Source organism: Cydia strobilella, chromosome 13 (genome assembly GCF_947568885.1).
Source record: "Cydia strobilella chromosome 13, ilCydStro3.1, whole genome shotgun sequence".
Lineage (NCBI taxonomy): Eukaryota > Metazoa > Arthropoda > Insecta > Lepidoptera > Tortricidae > Cydia > Cydia strobilella.
Window position 1 is genome coordinate 16,968,524 of NC_086053.1, and position 21,391 is coordinate 16,989,914.

General features: G+C 36.8%; 1 protein-coding gene across 1 annotated transcript in view; it reads right to left on the reverse strand.

Annotated features, from left to right (window-relative positions):
* Positions 1-510: 510 nt before the first annotated feature.
* The window catches only part of LOC134746939 (uncharacterized), a 299,672-nt gene continuing 278,791 nt past the window's right edge, over positions 511-21,391 (reverse strand). Inside the window, exons 3-5 of the mRNA XM_063681511.1 lie at positions 2,968-3,201; positions 1,754-1,897; positions 511-910 (exon numbers count right to left, since the gene is read on the reverse strand). Coding sequence (XP_063537581.1) covers positions 539-910; positions 1,754-1,897; positions 2,968-3,201 — 750 coding nt within the window. The 3' untranslated portion in view covers positions 511-538. The remainder of the gene's footprint in view (positions 911-1,753; positions 1,898-2,967; positions 3,202-21,391) is intronic.

A 21,391-nucleotide genomic window follows, 5' to 3' on the forward strand; every position in this document is an offset into this window, starting at 1 on the left:
ACAAAAAAAAACTATACTCATCCTTTTCTTTTGGGTGCTAGCACTAGTGTAAGACAAAGATAGTATGATTCTCTCTGTCTATGTTTGTAATGAAACAGGCCTTTGACAAACTATAACTTAATAGTTTTTTTACGCAACAGTTACAGTATAAAGTTCCTTTTACCTAAATACTGTATGTCGAGTTGCATACAATTCTCTTTATTAATTAGTTATGTGAAATATAATTTGTAAACAAAAATATACATCGATATAGAGAATTGTATGGAACAGAAAAAATCGTACTTGAAAAAATACGCAAAAAGATTCTGTCAGGATCAGGATTCTTATTAAACACAGACAAGATGTTAACGATACTTTTTAATTTTGTCAGTAAAACAATATAATTTAAAGGTCTTATTCGATTTAATTTTCTATTTAGTTGTGTTTACTACATTGTACTTAAAATCCAATTTTCATCATCATCAATTTGACTGAAATCTAAAAAAAAATAACAAGATAAGTACATATAAACAATTAATCATTTGCCACATAACTATGTTCAATATATTTCCGTTTCTGGATTCATAACTTGTGAATTTTCATTCAATTTATTAAGTTTGGCAAAAAATATAGCATCGGAGATGAGCTTCTGACAGATCACCAACTGTTCTCCCTTTAGATCCTTCATTTGATGCCCGATTGATTTCCCGTATGCGACCTCCCAGGATTCGTTACGTTGAAAATTAGGGAGGAATCTTCTTGCCAATTCTGGAGGATGTGATCTTTCTATTAGTGGTCTGCCTAGTTTTCTTTTTCGAGTTTTTAGAGTACTGGGTTCATTTTTTACGATTGTTTCGTCGTCAGATGTTTGCTGTACTTTTAAAGTGTACGGTTCAATTTTTATGGTAGTTTCCTCGTTATCCGATGATTGCTGTAAATATATGTAAAAAATTAACGAAACACTAAAAATATTGCTAAAATTTAAGAAAAACTAGTTGTCGGGGAGAAAGCACAGCGCATTATTTTTCATAATCATAATCATAATCATAAATCTTTATCTGCAATAGATATAGTACTTACAGATCTTAGGTTAATATATACAGGTCCATATATCTAGACCATGCAAATTTATATAAGTCAGTCAGTTTAAGTAAGTTTAATTTAGATAAGTCATGCAAATTTTACATTTTTAGCTTACTCGCTAAACTAACCTATGTTACATGCTCACATTATTAAAATATTCAGTGGTACTATAAAAGCATTTTTGTACCAGCCAAGTAAATAGTTTTTGCCTTAATTTCGATTTTAAAACAGTAAATCAGAGATCTAAAGTCATTATCATATCCAAGCGATAAAGGCGTTCTCAAATAAACTTCAGACTAAAAAAACTTGTATTTATATATTAGTTGTAAATATCTGTCCATGTCTGGACTTTCATAGCGCTAAATTTCATTTCCAGATATTTCTGAGCACCTTGGCCGATGCGAATCTAATTTTAATTGCAGGTAGTCGTACTTCCACCGAATTCCCGCGACCTTCACCAGGTCGTCGCTCCAGGTCGTCGCTCCATCTCGTTGGAGGCCTACCAGCAGTTCGTCTTCCGATACGGTTCCGGTGGATGCGAGCGGCACAGGATCGGTCGGAGTGGCGAGCCTTGGGGGAGGCCTATGTCCAGCGGTGGACGTCTATCGGCTGACATGATGATGATGATGATGATGATGAGTCGTACTTAAAAATAACAAGCAAGAAAAGATGAACAAAATATTTTACTCACGTCATCTTCTAAAGGGTCCTGTGAATGTAAACCATTCTCGTCATCATTATCATAACTCCTTTGGTTGTTCAGGAAAGTTAATAAATTGTAATACCACAAAGATGGCACGTGAACTTTACCTCCTGCTCGCTCTGATGCTACGACCTAAAACACATTTTATTTTACTAATAAAGCATTTTTAAATTGCTAGAACGTAGACTACGCTGGTACGGCCATGTCATGAGAAGAGATGACAACTTCGCAGTCAAAGTGGCGCTCAACTTGTGCGAGAACCCCCGAGGTAGGCGACGACCAAAAGCAACATGGTGGTCAAGTGTCACGAAGGATTTGGAAACCGCAGCACTTCAAGAAACGACAACCCAGAACAGAAATGTCTGGCGCACCCGATCAAGGAGACCCGACCCCAAGTAGATGGGACAAGGGAAAGAAAAAGGAGAAGAATAAAGCATTTTAGAGCAGAATAATAACATATACCTAAATTATAACTATCAGTCCCCATAAACATATCAAGGTTCATACAGCGAGTTTCATTTCCTACCTAAAGGGAGGGTTTAGCAAGTATCCTTTCGCCGGACACTTTCTATTATCTTTCTTGATAAGATAATCTTTATTGGTACATACAATAGAGGTACACGTCAGATACAATTTTGTACAATAGAGATACAAATTCCACATTACATTCCTCTTTATTATTTGTATTGTTTTCTGTAATGAGGTGTGCAATAAAGAGTATTTGTATTGTATTACAGAGTATTTCAACTGAAATATACACAACATAGTAATGTCATCAATTCATAATAGAAGAAAGTAAATTTAAAAAATAAGGGCAAGGAAAACATATAACTTTCTCTGTCCGTCAACAGAATGTCTCCGGTAACCGGACAGATGTATTAACAGTGTCCGACCGACCGAAACCAGATTTGATTTTGTTCCATAACTGAAACCGAACATCTGGTTTCTGGCTCTAATTGCGGCCGAAAAAGAACCTTCGGCAGAAATATGATTTTATGGCGAAACCTGACGAAATATAAACTTACGTCGGACACTAATAAAATAACCCTTTATTGTGTAAGTACATTATTATAAGTATGTCAAGGTTAGAAAGCATGATTTCCAGCATTGAAAGCCCACGTCTTACTTAATGCCCTAGTCTAAAAACAATAATAATTTGCTAATAAATAGCAAAATACATTCAAATATAAATAAACAGATACCTTTTTATGTTCCTTTAAGTAATTCGAGCGTAAATTATCAATTTTTTTCTTTAGCGTAGTTATAGTACTCTCCTCATCCCAATTTTGATAAATATCAAGCAACTCTTTGTATCCTTCTTCCCTTACTGCTTTATTCGAATACTCTTCATGCTCCTTCTTCCAGAGAAACGGCAATTTTCTATACGTCTCTATTACTGCACTTATAATTTTATGTTCCTTTTTGGATTTCGCCGCCTTCGACATGACTGAATCAAAGAGGAAATCAAGGTTGCCACTCAAACACGGACGTGTGCAAACAAAATGGCCGCCGAGAGTAGAATTACAAGCCCCACGTCCGCTCTTCGCGCAGCTTGCGCGAGTACTAACCCCCTCACCGCTTTCCCCTCCCGAGCGAATACGAACCGTTGAACGGATGAACGAATGAAACAGACGACTCGATGGAAAGTGTCCGGCGCGACGTCGCGCCACCCCTATCGTGTGCGGTACGTCATCGTGAAGTGAACCTTGTCGCAATGCACAAAGGTTGATATTGGGCTGTCGTCGCGCGCGTCGAGGTCTTTGTCGGTCAACGTATAGCGCAGGATACGTCTACTCTGCAACGGACGGCGGTAGAAAGTGTCCGGTGGAACGGAATAATGGCTGCCGGTGTAATGGGGTCAACGGTCCTGTGCGCCGGATGCAGCGCGTCGATAACGGAAGACTACCTCCTGTAGAATTCGCGTTTTGAAACGTTTGCAAGTATACATATATAAGCACTATTTTATACACATTTATTTTACTTGTATTGTATCGCAAGCCACACCACTAAATACAAGCTATAGTTTCGTAATAACCTCGAAATCAAAACAATAAAAAAAAGCATTTATATCGTTAAATAGTACATCATAACACTCTCTCGGTTGGGACTTTCTAGTAAGTATGTATAATACCTGTGACAGGAAGCCCCGCTTTTCCACATTTATGTAGTACATTTGTACACAGGTAACCATAAAATGTTACATTCTGCAAATTGCTATTATTTTAACAAAATAATAACTTACCTAATATTATTATTACCTACTATTTCAATATTTGTATATTAACATTTTGGAATTTCTTAACAAAACAATTTTATTCGAAAATATTTGTAATTCGTTGTAAAATATTTTAACCGTTGAACTAGTTCGAAAAATTAGTGAAATAATAGTTATTTACGATACAAGTGCGGAAAACAGGAAATTCGAAACGAGTGGCGATAAATTAAAACACGACCGCAGGGAGTGTTTTAAATCGACACGAGTTGCGAATTACATATTCGCACGTGTATCGTACAACGTTTCACAGTACATATGGCCCTTTAAACTTTCAACATATGCACGAAAAGTGCTCTTTACGCACTAGTACGAGAAAGTAGCACCATATGTACTGTAAAAGTAATTTTATGCTACTTAGTAATTTAATGAGTTTAGATTCAGGTTTAAATTGAATTAAAGCTGAGTGTGAATTGTAATGCATACCTATTTAGATTATATATTGAGCCATACTGTTCTAAAACAGTTTTGGTATGTTATGTTATTAGAATACTTAGTAGAGTAGATGAGTAAGTAGTGATAGAGTTAATTAATTTAATATGTCTCAAGATTGGAGACACACGCTGGGTGAATGAGAACAAAATTACATCATGTATGAGCGAATTGACCTCATAAAAAGTTAACTTGCTCAAAACACCGGCTAGTTTAAGGGCTTATTACACTTTGCTAAATTTAGTCATCCTAATCAGACTGCTTAGGATAGGAAGGACGCTCCTGATTACACTGTTCTAAATTTATTCAACACATTTCTAAATTTAGACACGTCCGCCCGCCGTAGGCGACTGACTGCGCTAAATATTATTACACCCATCCTAACTAGGATGCTAAAATCATTCAGCTTGTCAGAAACTACCCTTGCTTCTAATTAGGATATCCTCACTTGCTAAGCGCAAACACTTTACTAATTTAGGATTCTAAATCATTTAGAATCTGAGGGGGGGCAATCATCGCGCAGCCAGCGCGGGCGAAGTGCGAACGTGTGGCACCGTATTTTTGTCCGCGTGCCCGCCATTTTGTTTCGACGGGAGCAAGAAGGGCCAGAGGGGGGCAGTTGACGCGCAGCCAGCGCGGAGTGTAGACGTGAGATCCGTATTTCAGTCCGTGCGGCCGCCATTTTGATTCAACGAGTGTTTTAGTTTTATCAGTCGATGTCATCGTATCCAAGAGAACACGCAATTCTACTATCGGTAATAGAAATGTATAAAAATATGCCGTACCTTTGGAAAAAAGACCACAAAGATTATACCAATAAAATAGTAAGAGAAAGAGCATATAATTTGCTGCTGGAAAAATATCAAGATTTAGAAGAAAATGCGACTATGAAAATGTTGAAAAAGAAAATTGACAATTTGCGCACGAATTATTATAAGGAATATAAAAAGGTGTGTTGTTGACAATGTTTGTTTTTTTTTTTCACCACGTCAGCTCGCAAAGGCTCTCTTATTCTTTAAATATTATGATAAGAAAGATGCATTTTATCCACAAGAGTGGCAAAGTAAGCTGATGCAAATTTTGAGTTGTTTCATATTGACTCATGATGATTTTAAATGATAAATATTTAATAGCGTTCATTAAATTTGATTTTATTTGTAATATTTTGCATTTAGTAGTTTCCTCTCATTGGTGTAGTGTGGTGAAAAATTTTGTGTATTAAATTACTCGATAGCTAATTTTAGCCCTTGTGTCTTGAAACCCTTGTAAAGCGCAAAATTCTACTTTTCGGACGACTCGCTTTGTTCGACTTACTAATATTACCACGACGAGTTAAACAACAACTTTGCGATCTTGAACAACAAAAACTATTGGCTTGGTACTACATACTAAATGTAGGGTCAAAGCGGGAACAGTGGCTCAGTCGCCCAAATATCGCTAAATCGCTATACACTGTAGCACCCACGTGTTAGAATAACCATTGCTCGTCCATTTGAATTTGTTCGATTACTAAATGTTTCTGTTGTATTAGAAACATTCATCACGAATGTTTCATTCCAAGAATGCCATACGTAGCCAACTAAATTATTTATCTTCATACGAAATATCACAATCATAACTTTAAAAACACCAGAGATAGGAAGGTTTGAACTTTTGGTGTTTCAATGTTCCACAACTTACCCTATTAGCAGGGAAACAAATAGCTTCTCTCATGTTGGAATTAGGTTGAGTGAGCCACAGTACCCGGCTATATTTTCAATCACTGTTCCGTTCTTGACCCTACTCATATTCAATATAAATGTGCTATTATTGAACTTTCAGATGATTGTATCACAGCGATCAGAGGACAAGGAGGATTACGTTCCGACCCTGTGGTATTTTAATTTATTTCACAGTTTTCTTCACGACAGCAGTGAATCTGAACAAGATCCTTTAGAGAACGTAGTAAGTATGTTTTATTTTTTATTTAATATCAAATTCATTTATTAAGAGTCACACAAACTTAGACGCCGCTTTACAAAGTTACGCTCATGGAGACTATATAAAGGAGCCAAATCTCTATGTATGAAAAGTGTCCATCAAAAAACAGTAATTAGGCGGCGCCACCATACACCGAAATACTACCAAAAACAACCTACTTAATTTGGTCGGGTTATTTGTTGGTTCATGTTATACTCATGTCCCTGAGCCTAACTAGCGCCACCGGAGAGATTAGGAACTATTATTTAAAGCTGAAAGCGGTCACTTTTGCAACAATTCTGCCATAAGATATTGGCATCCTTTCTATACCATCCATAGTTACGCTCTTATTTTAAAACGACATCTGTCATTCTGTCAATATCAACATTCAACTTAACATATTTCTATGTCTGCATCTGGTACCTATAGTTTTTGTTGCTCTCTAGCCAAGAAATAACATAACATTTTATTTGTATAACAATTTTTAGCAAATGTTACTTGAATGATCATGTTCACGTCATTTAAGCTTGTTATTTTAAAATGAAAGCAAACCTGATTGTACAGGAGCGGCGAATACGTGTGACTAAATATTGTCGTTTGCTTGGAATAATGGCTGAACATCTGATTATTTTATTTAAATTTTTTAACATCTACAACTATAATTACTGCTAAGATAACGGTAAATTTTTTCAAAAATCATTTATTCAAGTAGGCTTAATAATAAATTAATAAGCACTTTTGACAAGTCATAAAAAATATAAGTAAATATCACAATCATAAATTTAAAAAATAAAATAATAATAAAATAAAATAAAAATCAACACAATTGGCAACTATTAACAATAATTAAAAAGACAATGTCTAACATACATAAAAGGAATAAGAGTCAGCAGAGTATAATAAAATATAAATATTAGAAGGTCAAAAACTAGAAATGACTGACATGCCATTAAATTACAGAAAGTGGAACGTGGAACTTCACCTCCATGGATTACAAGGAGTTGCAGTCCAAAAAGAAAAATAAGTAGAACATCGATAGGAAGACGAGGATTTACAAGTTTTACAATTCCGGAGTCAAGAAAAATATTTTCAAACTATAAAACAAAAGAGGAACCTTGGGAAGTGTACGGCAAAGCGATTGGTATTGATGTAAAGGATATACCTGGACCTCAGCTGGTGATTTGTAAGAAAATAATATCAGACGCCATTTTTTACGCTAAACTCAATAAGTTGAATGAGAATTCACATATTGTGAATCCAGAAAATGAACATGCTGATGCAGAGTATTTAGAAAGCGACTAACGCACCTATGTTTAGTGTTTTGTTTATTTTAAACGTTTGGATTATTTTTTAGTTCGCTTAGATATAATTGCTAAATTTGTTTATTTGTTAAAGCAACGACGCTTAGACAGCAAATAAGACGACAAATAATTTCGTTCATTGACCCGTCATTTACTATCTCTCTCGAAATTCTTCTTGTTTAGCGTTCATACTTTATTTATGTCATTTCGTCACTTGCTTGTATTTACTTTTAGTAATTTCATATGCATTAAAAAAGTTGACTTATTTTGCTGCTGCCAGTCCCATTATTGCTATCTGCTTTTTATTGTTTTCATCATTGAATTTGGCTAATTTAGTAGTTTGTATCTAAAGTAATAAATATTAAAAATAAAATTTATTATTACAACTGTTATTTTTCTACTATTTTATTGGCTTAAAATGTGCCATTATTATAATGATAATGACTGAAATAGGGATCCAGTATTCATTTAATACGGCAGCCTCTGCAAGGGCCTAATCAATCATATCAAATTTGACAGTTAGATATCCATACTAATATTATAATGCAAAATTAACTGTCTGTATATCAGTTACCTCTTCACGCTTAAACCGTAAAACAGTAACTGATTTTTAAAAATGGAGATATCTACCTAGTTTGAAACCCGGGGACGGAAAAGACATAGACATAGGGTTATTTTTATCCATCATCATCATCATTCCACGCAGACGAAGTCGCATAAGCTAGTAAAAAAAACCGGCCAATAGCATATATAGGTAATAACACAAAATACAATACAATAACAGAAACACAACAACAACAACAACAATAACAATAGAATAAGTCACAAATGTAAACATTTAATTAAGTAAGAGTTGAGCGCGGCGCGACAACAAACTGGTTACTGGTTACTCCAGTTTGGCGCATTTATAGTATATATGTAACTGTATAATTGTTTTATATGAATAAATGAATTAATAATAATAATAAACAAATACAATAAAGAATTGGACATAGATATTAATAAAGTATGAATATTATAAATAGGTAGGTACTATAAAGTCGATTTTTTTAATGATTTCCACAGGAACGTTTCAACTCAAACTAAACCTACCGTTGTAACTACAATGACTATGAAATAAAGAATAAAATAGTTTTTATCCCATAATGTACCTAAGTCGTGAGATGAGACTCGTGAGAACTTCGCCAGTTTTTTTTCTACGCAGCACAATCCATACATTTAATGATATTTGACAAAAATACGAAAGAATTCAATCATTACAGTCAGCTGACTCTAACCCTCGATCACGATATTGCGAGAAAACTCCCGCTGCGCCGTCGGGCAAACAGCTGTGAAAATCGATTAGCCAGGGTGTGACAAAGAGGTCTAAATGAACGGAATGACAGAAAATAGTGGCGAATTCTTCGATACTTCCCTACATAGATACATAAATTTACGCCATGTTTATTTTCTTAAAGTTCTAAATTATGGTTAAACTAGTTAAGAGTAACACGAACCTATAATCAAAGGTACGCTTTCATTTTATACAAAATAACTTAAAATTTAACATTGACATTGAATTGGACATTCAGTTTAAATATATCTGTTAATATCGTGTGTGTTATGTTTATATGGATTTCCGCAAAGTAACGGCTGATTTTATTAATTATATAAGTATGTCTGTAAATATTTTTCGTGCCAGAAATTGCAAAGAAATTAGAGCAAGTAGGGGTTTTACTACAAAATATCTAGTTAATCCCACTGTGCACATTGACTAGCAAGTTATTATTTGGCAGATTAGCAAAGTATTAGTTTTGTTTTAACGTAAATAATTAAAATAATCCACTGCCCACTGTGCGGTTAAATTAGTAGTTATGCCCTCCGTTTGATGTGGTTCTGGTCGGTTTGAAGATTAGGGTTCCGTGGAACGAACGGTATCGCTAATTTAAGGAAGTTGTTGTATAGGTACGCTTACGCTTAAGTGGCCCACTGACTATCAGTCCGCCGGACGATATCGGCCTGTCAGTTAGAACAAAAATTTGACAGTTCCGAACAACTGACAGGCCGATATCGTCCGGTGGACTGATAGTCAATGGGCCCCTACAGTGTGAAACGCTTAAATTAAATTTTGTGAACCAATAATTAGCGTTTTTTTAATGTTTGATGTAATTAGCGTACCTAAGTGAACCTTGTCACAATGCACGTAGGTTGATATTGGGGTCAGTCGATCTTTGACTTTAGCAAATGTTTCACACACTTAGTATTAAGTATTATTCATTAGTATAAATGTGTAAACAGTGTGTTCAGCGCTGGTGGCCTAGCGGTAAGAGCGTGCGACTTGCAATCCGGGGGTCGCGGCTCCCCGGCTCATACCAATGAGTTTTTCGGAACTTATGTACGAAATATCATTTGATATTTACCAGTCCCTTTTCGGTGAAGGAAAACATCGTGAGGAAACCGGACTAATCCCAATAAGGCCTAGTTTACCCTCTGGGTTGGAAGCTTGGAAGGTCAGATGGCAGTCGTTTCGAAAAAACCAGTGCCCACGACTATTCCTGGGATAAGTTGCCAAGTGTACCCCAGGCTCGCATGAGCTGTGGCAAAAATGCCGTGATAAAGCGAGGAAGATGATGATGAACGTGTAAACAGTATGTTGAGCGCTGCATGGTGGTAAGAGCGTGCAACTTTTGCAATCCGGAGGTCGCGGGTTCAAACCCCGGCTCGTACCAGTTTTTCGGAACTTATGTACGAAATATCATTTGATATTTTATAGGCCCTAATCTTGAACCTAAAATCGAATCACAGAATAAGTAATAGTATCATCATACAGAACGGCCACGCACCGCCCCGCCCTGACTCGAGTTACCTCGCCCCGCGACAGCAGATTGACGGCCGTTTGCCGGCCGCTCAGTACTGTTTTTAAGCAACTTACACAATGACGCATGCCGCGTGGACAGACGTGCCGTTCACACATAGAAACGCAAGTGATTTTTGATGTATAGCGTGTCCGCCCTAGTATTATATAATCTGTGGCCCTGTGATCGAAGTCCAAGTGATAGTGGTATTGAGCGATCGACTCGTCCGTGCATTCAGCAATTGTAACATGCGACTCATGCGAGCATCCAACCCTGCATAATCGATATTCACAGCTGTTAGCCGACCGCGCCGCGGGAGGTTCTGTTACTTTGTGAGGCGAAAGGGTTACAAACAGTGGTTGTAATTCTGTTGACGTCATTAAACGTTGCGCGTTGGTATGAGAATGCACAAATCCAAAAATGATTTGCCATAGGTATTTTGGTATATTTAGTATATTGAAGAAGTTTTTAGTCAAATATCTTATTTTTGATACAAGCTTTTATCGCTGACTGTACTATTTATTAAATTGGTAACGAATACTCATCAAGACAATTCTAACAAACACAAACACATTGTTTTATCGCAGAGTTCCTATGGCAACCACCAGTGTCCATCATCAGATCAGCTCCATATATGTCATCATATTATTGCATTGTCATCCGATTTACATATGTATGCAAAATTTCAGCTAAATCGGAAATACGAAAGTGGGTCAAATTTAGCTTACAAGATTTGACTCACACTAACATACATACTGACATACAAACATACTAACAGGGCAAGCTTGTAAAAGCAATAGGAAATTAATGCTCGTTCTTCTTTACCTCCCTTGTTCACTTGTGTAATCCCCCACAGCTACCGATGTCGTAAACTTGCTTAATCTCAACCCAAAGCCATAAACCACACGCACTACCCATAGGGTGAAACCCGCATACGTGACCCACTTGGAAAAAATTACTTCCCTATTGAATTTAAAACTCTTTATTTACATACAAGATATATACAGTGGTACTACGTAAACGAAATTAATAACTAGCTTAAATCTAAAATAGGCCCTTGAACCAAGGATGCTGGCCGTATTTCCTCGCTTGATTGCAATGCTGATACATTGTGCGAGGAAGCCGCCAGCTCTTCGGTCACCAGTTACGTCAACCAGACGCTTCGCGATTTCTACAAAAATATCATTTGAATTGAATTAAATAGTGGTTTGTAAAGGAAACGTAAAAGTGCCACATACCACACTATACTAAGTAGACATGCAAAAACAGTAGGGTCAAAAACGTTCAAGAAAACGGGCGTCTTTTTTGTGGACATTATGAAAGTTAATGATTTGTGTACATTTTACAAAGGTATTTAACATACAGTTTTATGAAGTAGAAAATAAAACATGCCCATAAGGTTCATGAAGAAAACTAGGCTTCTTAGTCTATTTATTTTATAACGAGCACAAGAACGACACATAACCTTAACTCATACTAAGAACTTTTATGACCAAATAGTAATCTAGTCAACAAAAATAAGACCCGAAAAATAAGAAGCTTAACAGTTCTGCTGTCAACGAATATCTAGCCACATATATATACATTTTTTTTGTTACAAAAAGGTAATCCGCCACAGTCATGCTTCGTCAAAACACAAACGTAATCCGCACAAGCATCGTCATGACCTTATTCTACATTAACACTAATACAAATCATAATTTCTGCAACAAGCTTGGTCAAAAATAACCGTAAACTGACGGCCAGCCCCACCCTGCACCAAGCCTAGCTCAAAAGTTCCCATTATGCTTGCAGCATTCCTACGCTGTATGGCGATGGAAACCTGTTGGACCAGCCAAGATCCAGAGCGGGGATCATTACTCCTCTCCCTTAAACGCCTGCCCAACTCCCTAAACAGCTCCAGAGCCTCATTACCCCAGGGTCCAGCAGTCTCCACAGCAACCGGTACGAAATCGTACATCACCTCCAAGGTGGAGTACTTGGCGTGTTCTAGCTATATTCGTTGTAGTCTTGTAGTTTGTCATGGTAAACACCTAACGTAAAATAAAATAAAATGCACGTATTTCAAAAAGTAGGGCATCTATCCGGGTTTTACCTACATTTCACTCGACCCCAGTAATTTGTGTCCACATTAAACCAACACTTTCGCATAACATCTTTACAGCGTTCACACGTATCACCAGTTTCACGACGCGTATAAAAAATGTCATACAATTTACGTACAAACAGGGGTTACCCCTCGATGGTTAAAAATGGCTGCCATGTCAGTGATAGTTAAAGGTTACATTCGGATTGTGCCTGCAGCAGTGTTACTGTTGCAACATTACTGATGCAATGTTGACGAAGACGATATCAATCGCGACAGTAATGCAGCTACAGCAACAACGCAGTTTATAAAGAAGAGAATGTAACCATGTAAAGTTTCTTTTGGATGACATTCGAATGGCAACGTTCGACGTGTTGCCTCTCGGTCGCACTTGTAAATTTGTACGTAAGTGTGACAGGGAGGCAACACGTCGAACGTGGTTCGCGGAGGCCCTCTGCAGCTGTATTACTGTGGAAGCATTACTGTTCTGCCGTGGACGTATGCCGCAATACTGTCACGTATTGAACGTTCAATCCATCACTCATTTTATCTACAAATTGTCATTGACAGCACTCGCGTCAAAGCAGTAAAGTCGCAACAGTTGCAGCTGCAGTCGCCTTTCGAATGTCACCTTTACCCACGTCGGTTAAAAATGATCGCTGTCACTGTCAAAATGATTGTAGGTAGTTAATGGATACGTCAATATTTTGCCTCGTAAAAGGAAGTTATTAATTGTCTGCGATTTGTATTATGGTTATTTTCGGACGATAACTGTTTATGGGTATTGTGTATGGGGTATCAGAATGATCGTTAAAACCCTCATTGTGTTGAGATCGATTACTGGTCAGGTCAACTTGTGTGTCAACAATTCAATTGATCTTATTAGGACGGGACGGGACGGCTGTATGTAAATAGCTACTACTTATAACATAGACTTAAGTGAAGCGTTTACATAACTATGTCATTAAGAAACTATTTGACTAAAAAGTATAGTTCATAGGTAGTAGACAGTAATGCAACTTATAAGATAGACTAAGTATGGTATTATTTGATCTGTGGTATGGCATCTTTTGCCAAAAACTTAGATCTAACATTGCGTTTTTTAAAGAGGCCAATTAACGTAAAAATTCCCATTTAGTTGTAAATGATTTTCAAGCGTCATATTAAGAAGGAACTACCCTTATTTGTAGTTTTCATTTCGTGTTTAAGCGCAATTTTACCTGTTCAGATCAGAAGATATCCGTCTTCTGATCTGAACCTATTTCGCCATATTTAAATTATAGTTACACAAAAAATGCACAAGACCCAAAAACATTTAAGTACTTATCCGGATTTGAATCCAGTTCTGTCAGTATGACTATGTAGTTACTGACACAGATCATTCACAAATAAATTCTATTACCTACGAACCTAGGACTTCCATCATAGGGTAGGCACTAGGGTCGTATATTATTAATTAGTTCATTACATACTACTTCTTTATGACCTCTCACTCACCCACAATTCCTCACACATTGCTAATGTTGCTATGCACTCCTGCGTGCACAGCAGTGGGGGTGCTTATAAATAGAACATCATATGTGCAACATCTGATCGCCGCCATCTTGGAAACGTCAGTCTTTGATGTTACATGTGTTAATCGTTAAGAATTAGGTGATGTAGGTTCAAATTATGGAAGTACGACGGTTTGGAGAGTTGACATGTTGACATTATATTATACCTATTACGGTTTTAAGAGAAGCATTTGACTAAAGCGATATTTGAAATTTAAACGAAAACTAATTTAAGGATACCTTTTTAATCAGAAATTAATTTATTTTTGATGATCACAATATAGATTCGTATACATTGACATAAAATGTTTTATTTGTACTGCAATAAATAAATATAAATGAAGTCATTTATTTAAATATACCATAAGAGTACCAAGCTCTTAATCCTTTAATTTAATTGGGATACATAATACATTTTACTTAGTGTAACAATTATAATGAAAGCTATTTGTGAGCTGTTTATAAACAGTTTTGACCTTTATCTTCACAGACTATTCTTTGATATGATTGCGATAGTACAAAAATAACCCATTTATTTATATCACATTCCCATCTTATGGACCAATCTACATTTATTCATACCTTCAGCAGAGCACTCCATATCGTCGCCGTACTTACTCAACCTCATATCTGCAACAATCATTTGTTGAAAATGTCGCTTTTCTTTCATTCGGAATACGCGTGTTTTTGTCATCAAATGAGTGTTGCAGATACGAGGTTGAGTAAGTATAGCGGCGATATACATCCATCTCATTACCTCCAAACCTTTCTAAATATGTATATTTTATCGCTCCCAAAAACCTATAAGTATACAAAGCGCCAATTTATGCATACACTGATCAGTATCTACGTCAGCCATCATCACATTACCAGGGAAAGCCAATATCTCCCGCGCATCACCAAATATGCCCAACTCCGCAACTTCATGAATTTCATCAATTCTGCATCCCTTTCACGCTTGTGGGTTCATCCTTGTCGCTCCCATTATGACGATAAAGTGACATTGAGCGTGAGATTGTGTCCCGGCGGAAAATTTTAGCTTTGCGGCTGCTCAAATCAAAGCCAAGGGGTTATAGAGTTTATGTCTTTCTCCGGAAGGTTCTTGGGAGGTTTTTGGAGGTGTTTCTGTGGTAGGAGGGCACGAGGAAGTGCCTCCTTGCGTCGTATCGCCTTCCGCAGCTCCTGTGACGACTAATTATGATAAGGGACAGAGCTTTATGAATCGTTAACATTTCTGAGACGCTAAGATATTGGACGGGACAAATAAAGATAATTAGGATTCAAGTCAAGTATGTTCTTACGTTTAGTGTCCGGTCGCTTCTCGTAGTGGTCAAAATCCTCTATCAAAAGATATTAGAAAATGTGACTTACTCTAGGGACAACTTACAATTATATGGCTTCAGTATTTCGCTAGATGGGCACGAAAACTCAATTAGGTACTTACTACTACTAACTCAGTGCAATAATAAACCGTAAACTAAAAATTTAACAAGGTGGTTTTTATTTGCAATTAGTGAGTTTGAACCCAAAACTTTTGGGTTTGCTTCTTTTTAGGGTTCCGTACCCAAAGGGTAAAAACGGGACCCTATTACTAAGACTCCACTGTCGGTCTGTCCATCTGTCTGTCTGTATGTCTGTCTGTCTGTCTGACAACAGGCTGTATCTCTTGAACCGTGATAGCTAGACAGTTGAAATTTTCACAGATTATGTATTTCTATTGCCGCTATAACAACAAAAACAGAATAAAATAAATGGGGCTCCTATACAACAAACGTGATGTTTTGCCGTTTTTTGCGTAATGGTACGGAACCCTTCGTGAGCGAGTCCGACTCGCAGTTGGCCGGTTTTTTTATTCAATAATCCACAAATAAAGGAAGGACTCATGTGTTTCCACTCCAAAATTAAAATCTGAAGCATCAACACCTAAAATATTTGAAAAACAAAAACATTACCTAAGTTAATTTCCATATCTAAATCGCTTAGATATAAGTTATTCTGGTAGCATAAAGCTATCATATCTGATATAACTCGCTTTGTGGCCAATAGTTTTATAACACCAATATCTGGCCAAATCAATAGCGGGGCGCAGTATGAATACGAAATTGTCAATTCAGCACACCCTCCAAATGGTATCGTTGAGTTCCCCTCCACAGATGGAGTAACTGACGTAGGGTGTATGAGCTTGAATGTCTAATGTATTCTCTAAAACTCCAGCTTTTATTGCTACCATCTGCGGCATGATTGCGAATTTTGCGAAATGTGTTACACTCAATGAGTTTTCTCTTATGCATGCCTTGAAACTTAATAATCTGTCTACTGTACGTACAAACTTTATTTATATAAATAACCTTTAAAATAGCGTAAAAATTGTCAATAAATTATTTATCCATAGGAATGCGTTCTATGCCAGGAAATTTAATTTAAAATATTCTCTTCTTTTCGGTAAAGCATGTTTAGAAGACACTTTAAATATCGTCAATATATTCGACTTATCCCGACCTCGGGTTCTTTTAGGATTTTAGGATACAACAAGAAAATAATACTTACTTACTTCACCGGCTCAGTGACCCAAAAAGGATCTTGGCCTCTGACACAAGAAACTAATAGAATCCTAATTTACATTGAATAGTATCAAAAGCTTATGCGAATACATAAATCAATATTCTTCAACTAGTTAAAACTAACCGATTGATTGACCGTGGGTGGCGGCATTGAAAATGAAAATGCATATACATATGAGAACTGAGATAAATACATATCCTAGAAACAAGACTGAAATGTTATTCATACCTTCTTTACTACCAGTTGGTAACAGCGTTGTAATATAAGTTATAGAACAGTAGTTTGCCTGTCAACCTAATGAGGTCTGATGCTGTCAGTTTCACTTAGCCAGTGTCACGAGCGTACACACAAGATAGAAGAGGGACAAATAAATGGTTGAGTGGTGCTGTGGTTGTTAAAAATGTTCACTCTCTTACACCGTATCGAGCAATAAGTGGTGTAAGCAAGGTAGTGTTTAGAGTCCACAATTCTTCAAGCAATGTTAGACAGACATACAGACAGACGGACAGTGGAGTTTTAGTAACAGAGTCCCGTTTTTACCCTTTGGGTACGGAACCCTAAAAATGGTCACTCGCTTACGCCGTGTCGAGCAGTGTAAGTGGTGTTGGTACCGCAAGGAGGACCCAAAGGTCCTCTGCTTATAATATTTAGCGGCAGAAGTTGGAGTACCTCAAGGCAGCGTGCTGGCTGGGTCCACTAATCTTATCAAGAGTTGTGACAAAAAAAACTTTTTTACAATTCTTGATTTTTCAATTTGAATTTATTGATTTTTATCTGATGTTTTTCTGTTCATAATCACGCCTGAGGCTCAATCAGACAACCATAACGAGTCACATGTAGATATGATAGGTGTGGTAAAACGGCGTAATACGCAGGAAATCATAGCGAGTATATTAAGCTGGTTCAACTATATCTTAAAGTTTAAATCTATCGAATTACTTGGAACGTCTTTCGTCGTTCGTAGCCGACTTCGGTGTGACAGCCCCCTAGTTTTATTGCCGATAAAACAAAATTGAGTCTCCTGTTACTTTGCACGGGACATTTCACTGAGGCCGGATGTTAGGGTACCGTCTATTAATTCGCTAGTTGGCTCCGTTGATTGCTCGTTGTATGGACAGCCGTATAATTTAATTGTGAGCCACTTTTAGCAGAATAACAATACCTACTAGTCCTTCAGCTAACTTAATTTTTTCCTTTAATTTAAAAAAATTAAGTCATTAATGTCAAATTTATGTGAAGATATGACGTTTGTTCGGTGCAAATTTGCACGGATTTGGAGAGAACAAAGTAATGGTGTGAAGAGTGTGAACAAACGTCATGTTTTCACATAAATTTGACAATAATGACATAAATTTTCAAATTAAAGGAAAAAAAATGGAACAAAAATATACCTCCAGCAGGACTCGAACCTGAGACCGTTGGAACACCGGTCCAACTGCTTCTGCCAACTGAGCCATGAAAAAAAATGGAGCAGACGTTTCTGCTTCATAAAAAAAATATTATTGACAAAAACTTAGAAATAAATTGTGGTATTTTCTATAAAAAGGGACCTTATTGTCGATGGCGCTTACGCCATTATAAACGATGATATAAATACAATGACGCGCGACGCTGTGCGGCGTAAGCGCCATCGACAATAAGGTCCCTTTTTATAGAAAATGCCCCAATTAAAAGTGGAAAAAATTCACTGTCTTGGGTGGTCTAAGCTTAATAGCGCCGTTGCAGACATTTCTGCTTCCGTTTCCGTTTCCGTTGAGTGACTACACCAGCCAGCAGTTCTGCTGCAAGGACGCAGAAGCGTTGGTCACACAAGGGAGGGAGAGACGGAGAGGCTCGTCGAGCTTGCTCAAATGCACGTGCTGGTACGATCCATGCCGTCGGTTAGAGGCGTATGCTACGGTACGCTAACGACCTCCGTCCAGACAAACCTGTTCCGAGGCAGGACGTGTAATTTCTGCTTGATACAAAATTAATTATTGACATAGCTACACAGCCATACTTAGTCAATGTAAATGCCATGCAGATTGCAGAGTTAACTTAGTCCGACTCTATCATAACATTTTGACAAAGCGAAGCGTCTCCATTTCAGCTTGACAAAAAAAAACATATTTCGTACGTTCGGCTGTTCTCCTCTACAAATTTTGTGAGCAAATACGAAAATTATATAGAAATTTATCATTATCGATTCTGCTTTCGGGGAAAATTTTCGAAGTAGCGGAGCCATACATAAGTTTTAAGTTATTCAAAGACTTGTGAGGTCTACAGCTCATAGAATGAATTTGTTTTTTTGTATTTTTTTAAGAAGAAGAAGAAGAAAGACATTTATTCCATAAAGCACACATACACAGGACAATACGATAAAGAAATAAGATGCTTAAAAAAAGGAAATATAAAAATAATAGCAAAAACAAAAATTAAATTATTTACACATTAAAAACATAAAAATTACACACGTATTTACTCGTATTTTACGTAGTGCTTTTTGTGTATCAAAGTACTAAATTAAGTGGTTCAGTTCAGATAGAAATGAATGTTAAACTTTATATTCTTTTATTAAAATGAGATAACACCTCTCACAAATTGTAATAATTTCAAAGGCAAAGGGATTAAAAATATCGCTTCTCTCAACCGGCTATAATTATAATTAAAACCAAAACCTGTTATCAGAACTCATAAATTCTCTGGTCCTGATAAAACAATAAATTAGCAAAAACAATAAAAAAAGTCAACGCTAAAACGCGAAGCCATTAATTAACCCTAATGAAACAAAAGCGAAGCGATTAACGGAACAAATTCAAAAAGAGAATTATGCTTTTTTTTCCTATTCAGCCGCTTTGGATCTGAGTTTAATTGCCAGCATCAAAATGCAAATTCTGTGCGCTAGTCCAATCAGAGGGGTTGGGGCTACTAATTAAAGAAAATGAATAATGAATACGATTTTGGAAGTCTCTGTGGAGCTTTTACAAGTCGCTGATATCCGTCCAACCCTGAGGCCATCTTTTGAAATCGCTGATGCTTCATCTAGTTTGGAGCCCGGAAATAATGCCTAAGGAAAATATTGTATGATGTTGTTCAATAAACACGAAATTAGTCCAAAATATGAAATCCTTAATTTTTTGTACCACTTTTAGCGCTCCGGTATAGTATGAGTTCTCAAATGATATTTAGTGCATGCCACGCACACAGACACAATTGCCGACCGCTCCCACAAAAGAACAATGGCTTTTTTAACAGATAGGCGTAAATATCATTTGAAAAAATTCATACTATATGCGAGTGGGACATCACTATAATATGTGCATAGTGCCGTCACACTTACACGTACCGGAGCGGCATGCGGACCCGATGCGGATGCGATGAGCGGAGATGAGAGCAGAGGGATCAATAGCATCGAATGTAATCCAGCGGAGCGGAGAATACACCCAATGCGATTCCCGCACGTCTCCTCCGCTCACCCCCGCCTCAGTGAAAAAGCAGCCTAAGTCTTTGTCAACTGGACTAAAGCCTAACCCGCCTTCTGCAAAGTTTGGGCAACTCTCATGATAAATGGAATGGTGGATACACTTTTGACACATTTCCACTTTTTGTTTCGTCAGACGACGTTCAACTTCTCCTGCTTAAGCATAACAAGTTAATGTAGATCTTATGTCTTTGATATAAGGTATATAATGGAGTTTTAAGTGTTTGTTCTTGTAAAAAAATCTTTTCATCTGAATGTAAAGAAGCGCATTATCTATTATTACAGTACACAGTTTGTAATGTAACTTATGTTAGAGTCAACGATAGCCAGAACTTTTTATGGAATTTGAGCGCTTTAATACCGTTGTCCAATTAAAATATAACCTTAAAATTACCATTGTGGGATTCTTCAAGACAATTAAATAGTGGTCGCCCCAAAATTCACAAGCCAATAGGCTGTTACTAAACCGGTGAGCTGCATCTTAGGCCCTGTCTTCACTTTCCATCAGGTGTGACTAGGGCCAATCGCCGATCAGTTTATAATAAAAAAAAATATGTTAACAAATAGTTTTTGAGGATAATTTTCTTACTTACACTTCTTTTACAAAATGTGATAACTACACTACACTACCTATAGTCATTAAACTAACTCACACTAAAAAAGTATTTGACTAAACACTTGTGTCGTTTTCAATCAAAAGGTACCACATTGTCGCTTGCCATAAGGGCGCTATGACAGGTTCTTCGTATAAAGATACAATCCAATTTCGTTCTTATGGTGAGCGACAATGTGGCACTGGTACCTTTTGAATGATAACGTCACATTTGTTCGCATTCTTTGTTTGAAATTGTAATTGTTTACAAAAATACGTCATCCGTTAAAAAGTTCTAACCCTATTTCCATCTCCTTTAAAGGTTAAATTTAAATAAATCAGTCTGTGTAGCTTTTTTGATTTGTTGAATATATTATTTCAATTTTCAAGGTAATATCTTAAATTTTATGACTGTGTTGTCTGTTTTGTTTGAATTATTAGGTAAATACTGTTAATCCATTGATAACAGTGAAATTGTCCTTATGATGCCTGTTGAAAATATCATAATAAAAACACAGCCCGTCAAAATATTCCAAAATGATCTCCAGAAAAATGGGTGTCAAAATCTCCCCAAT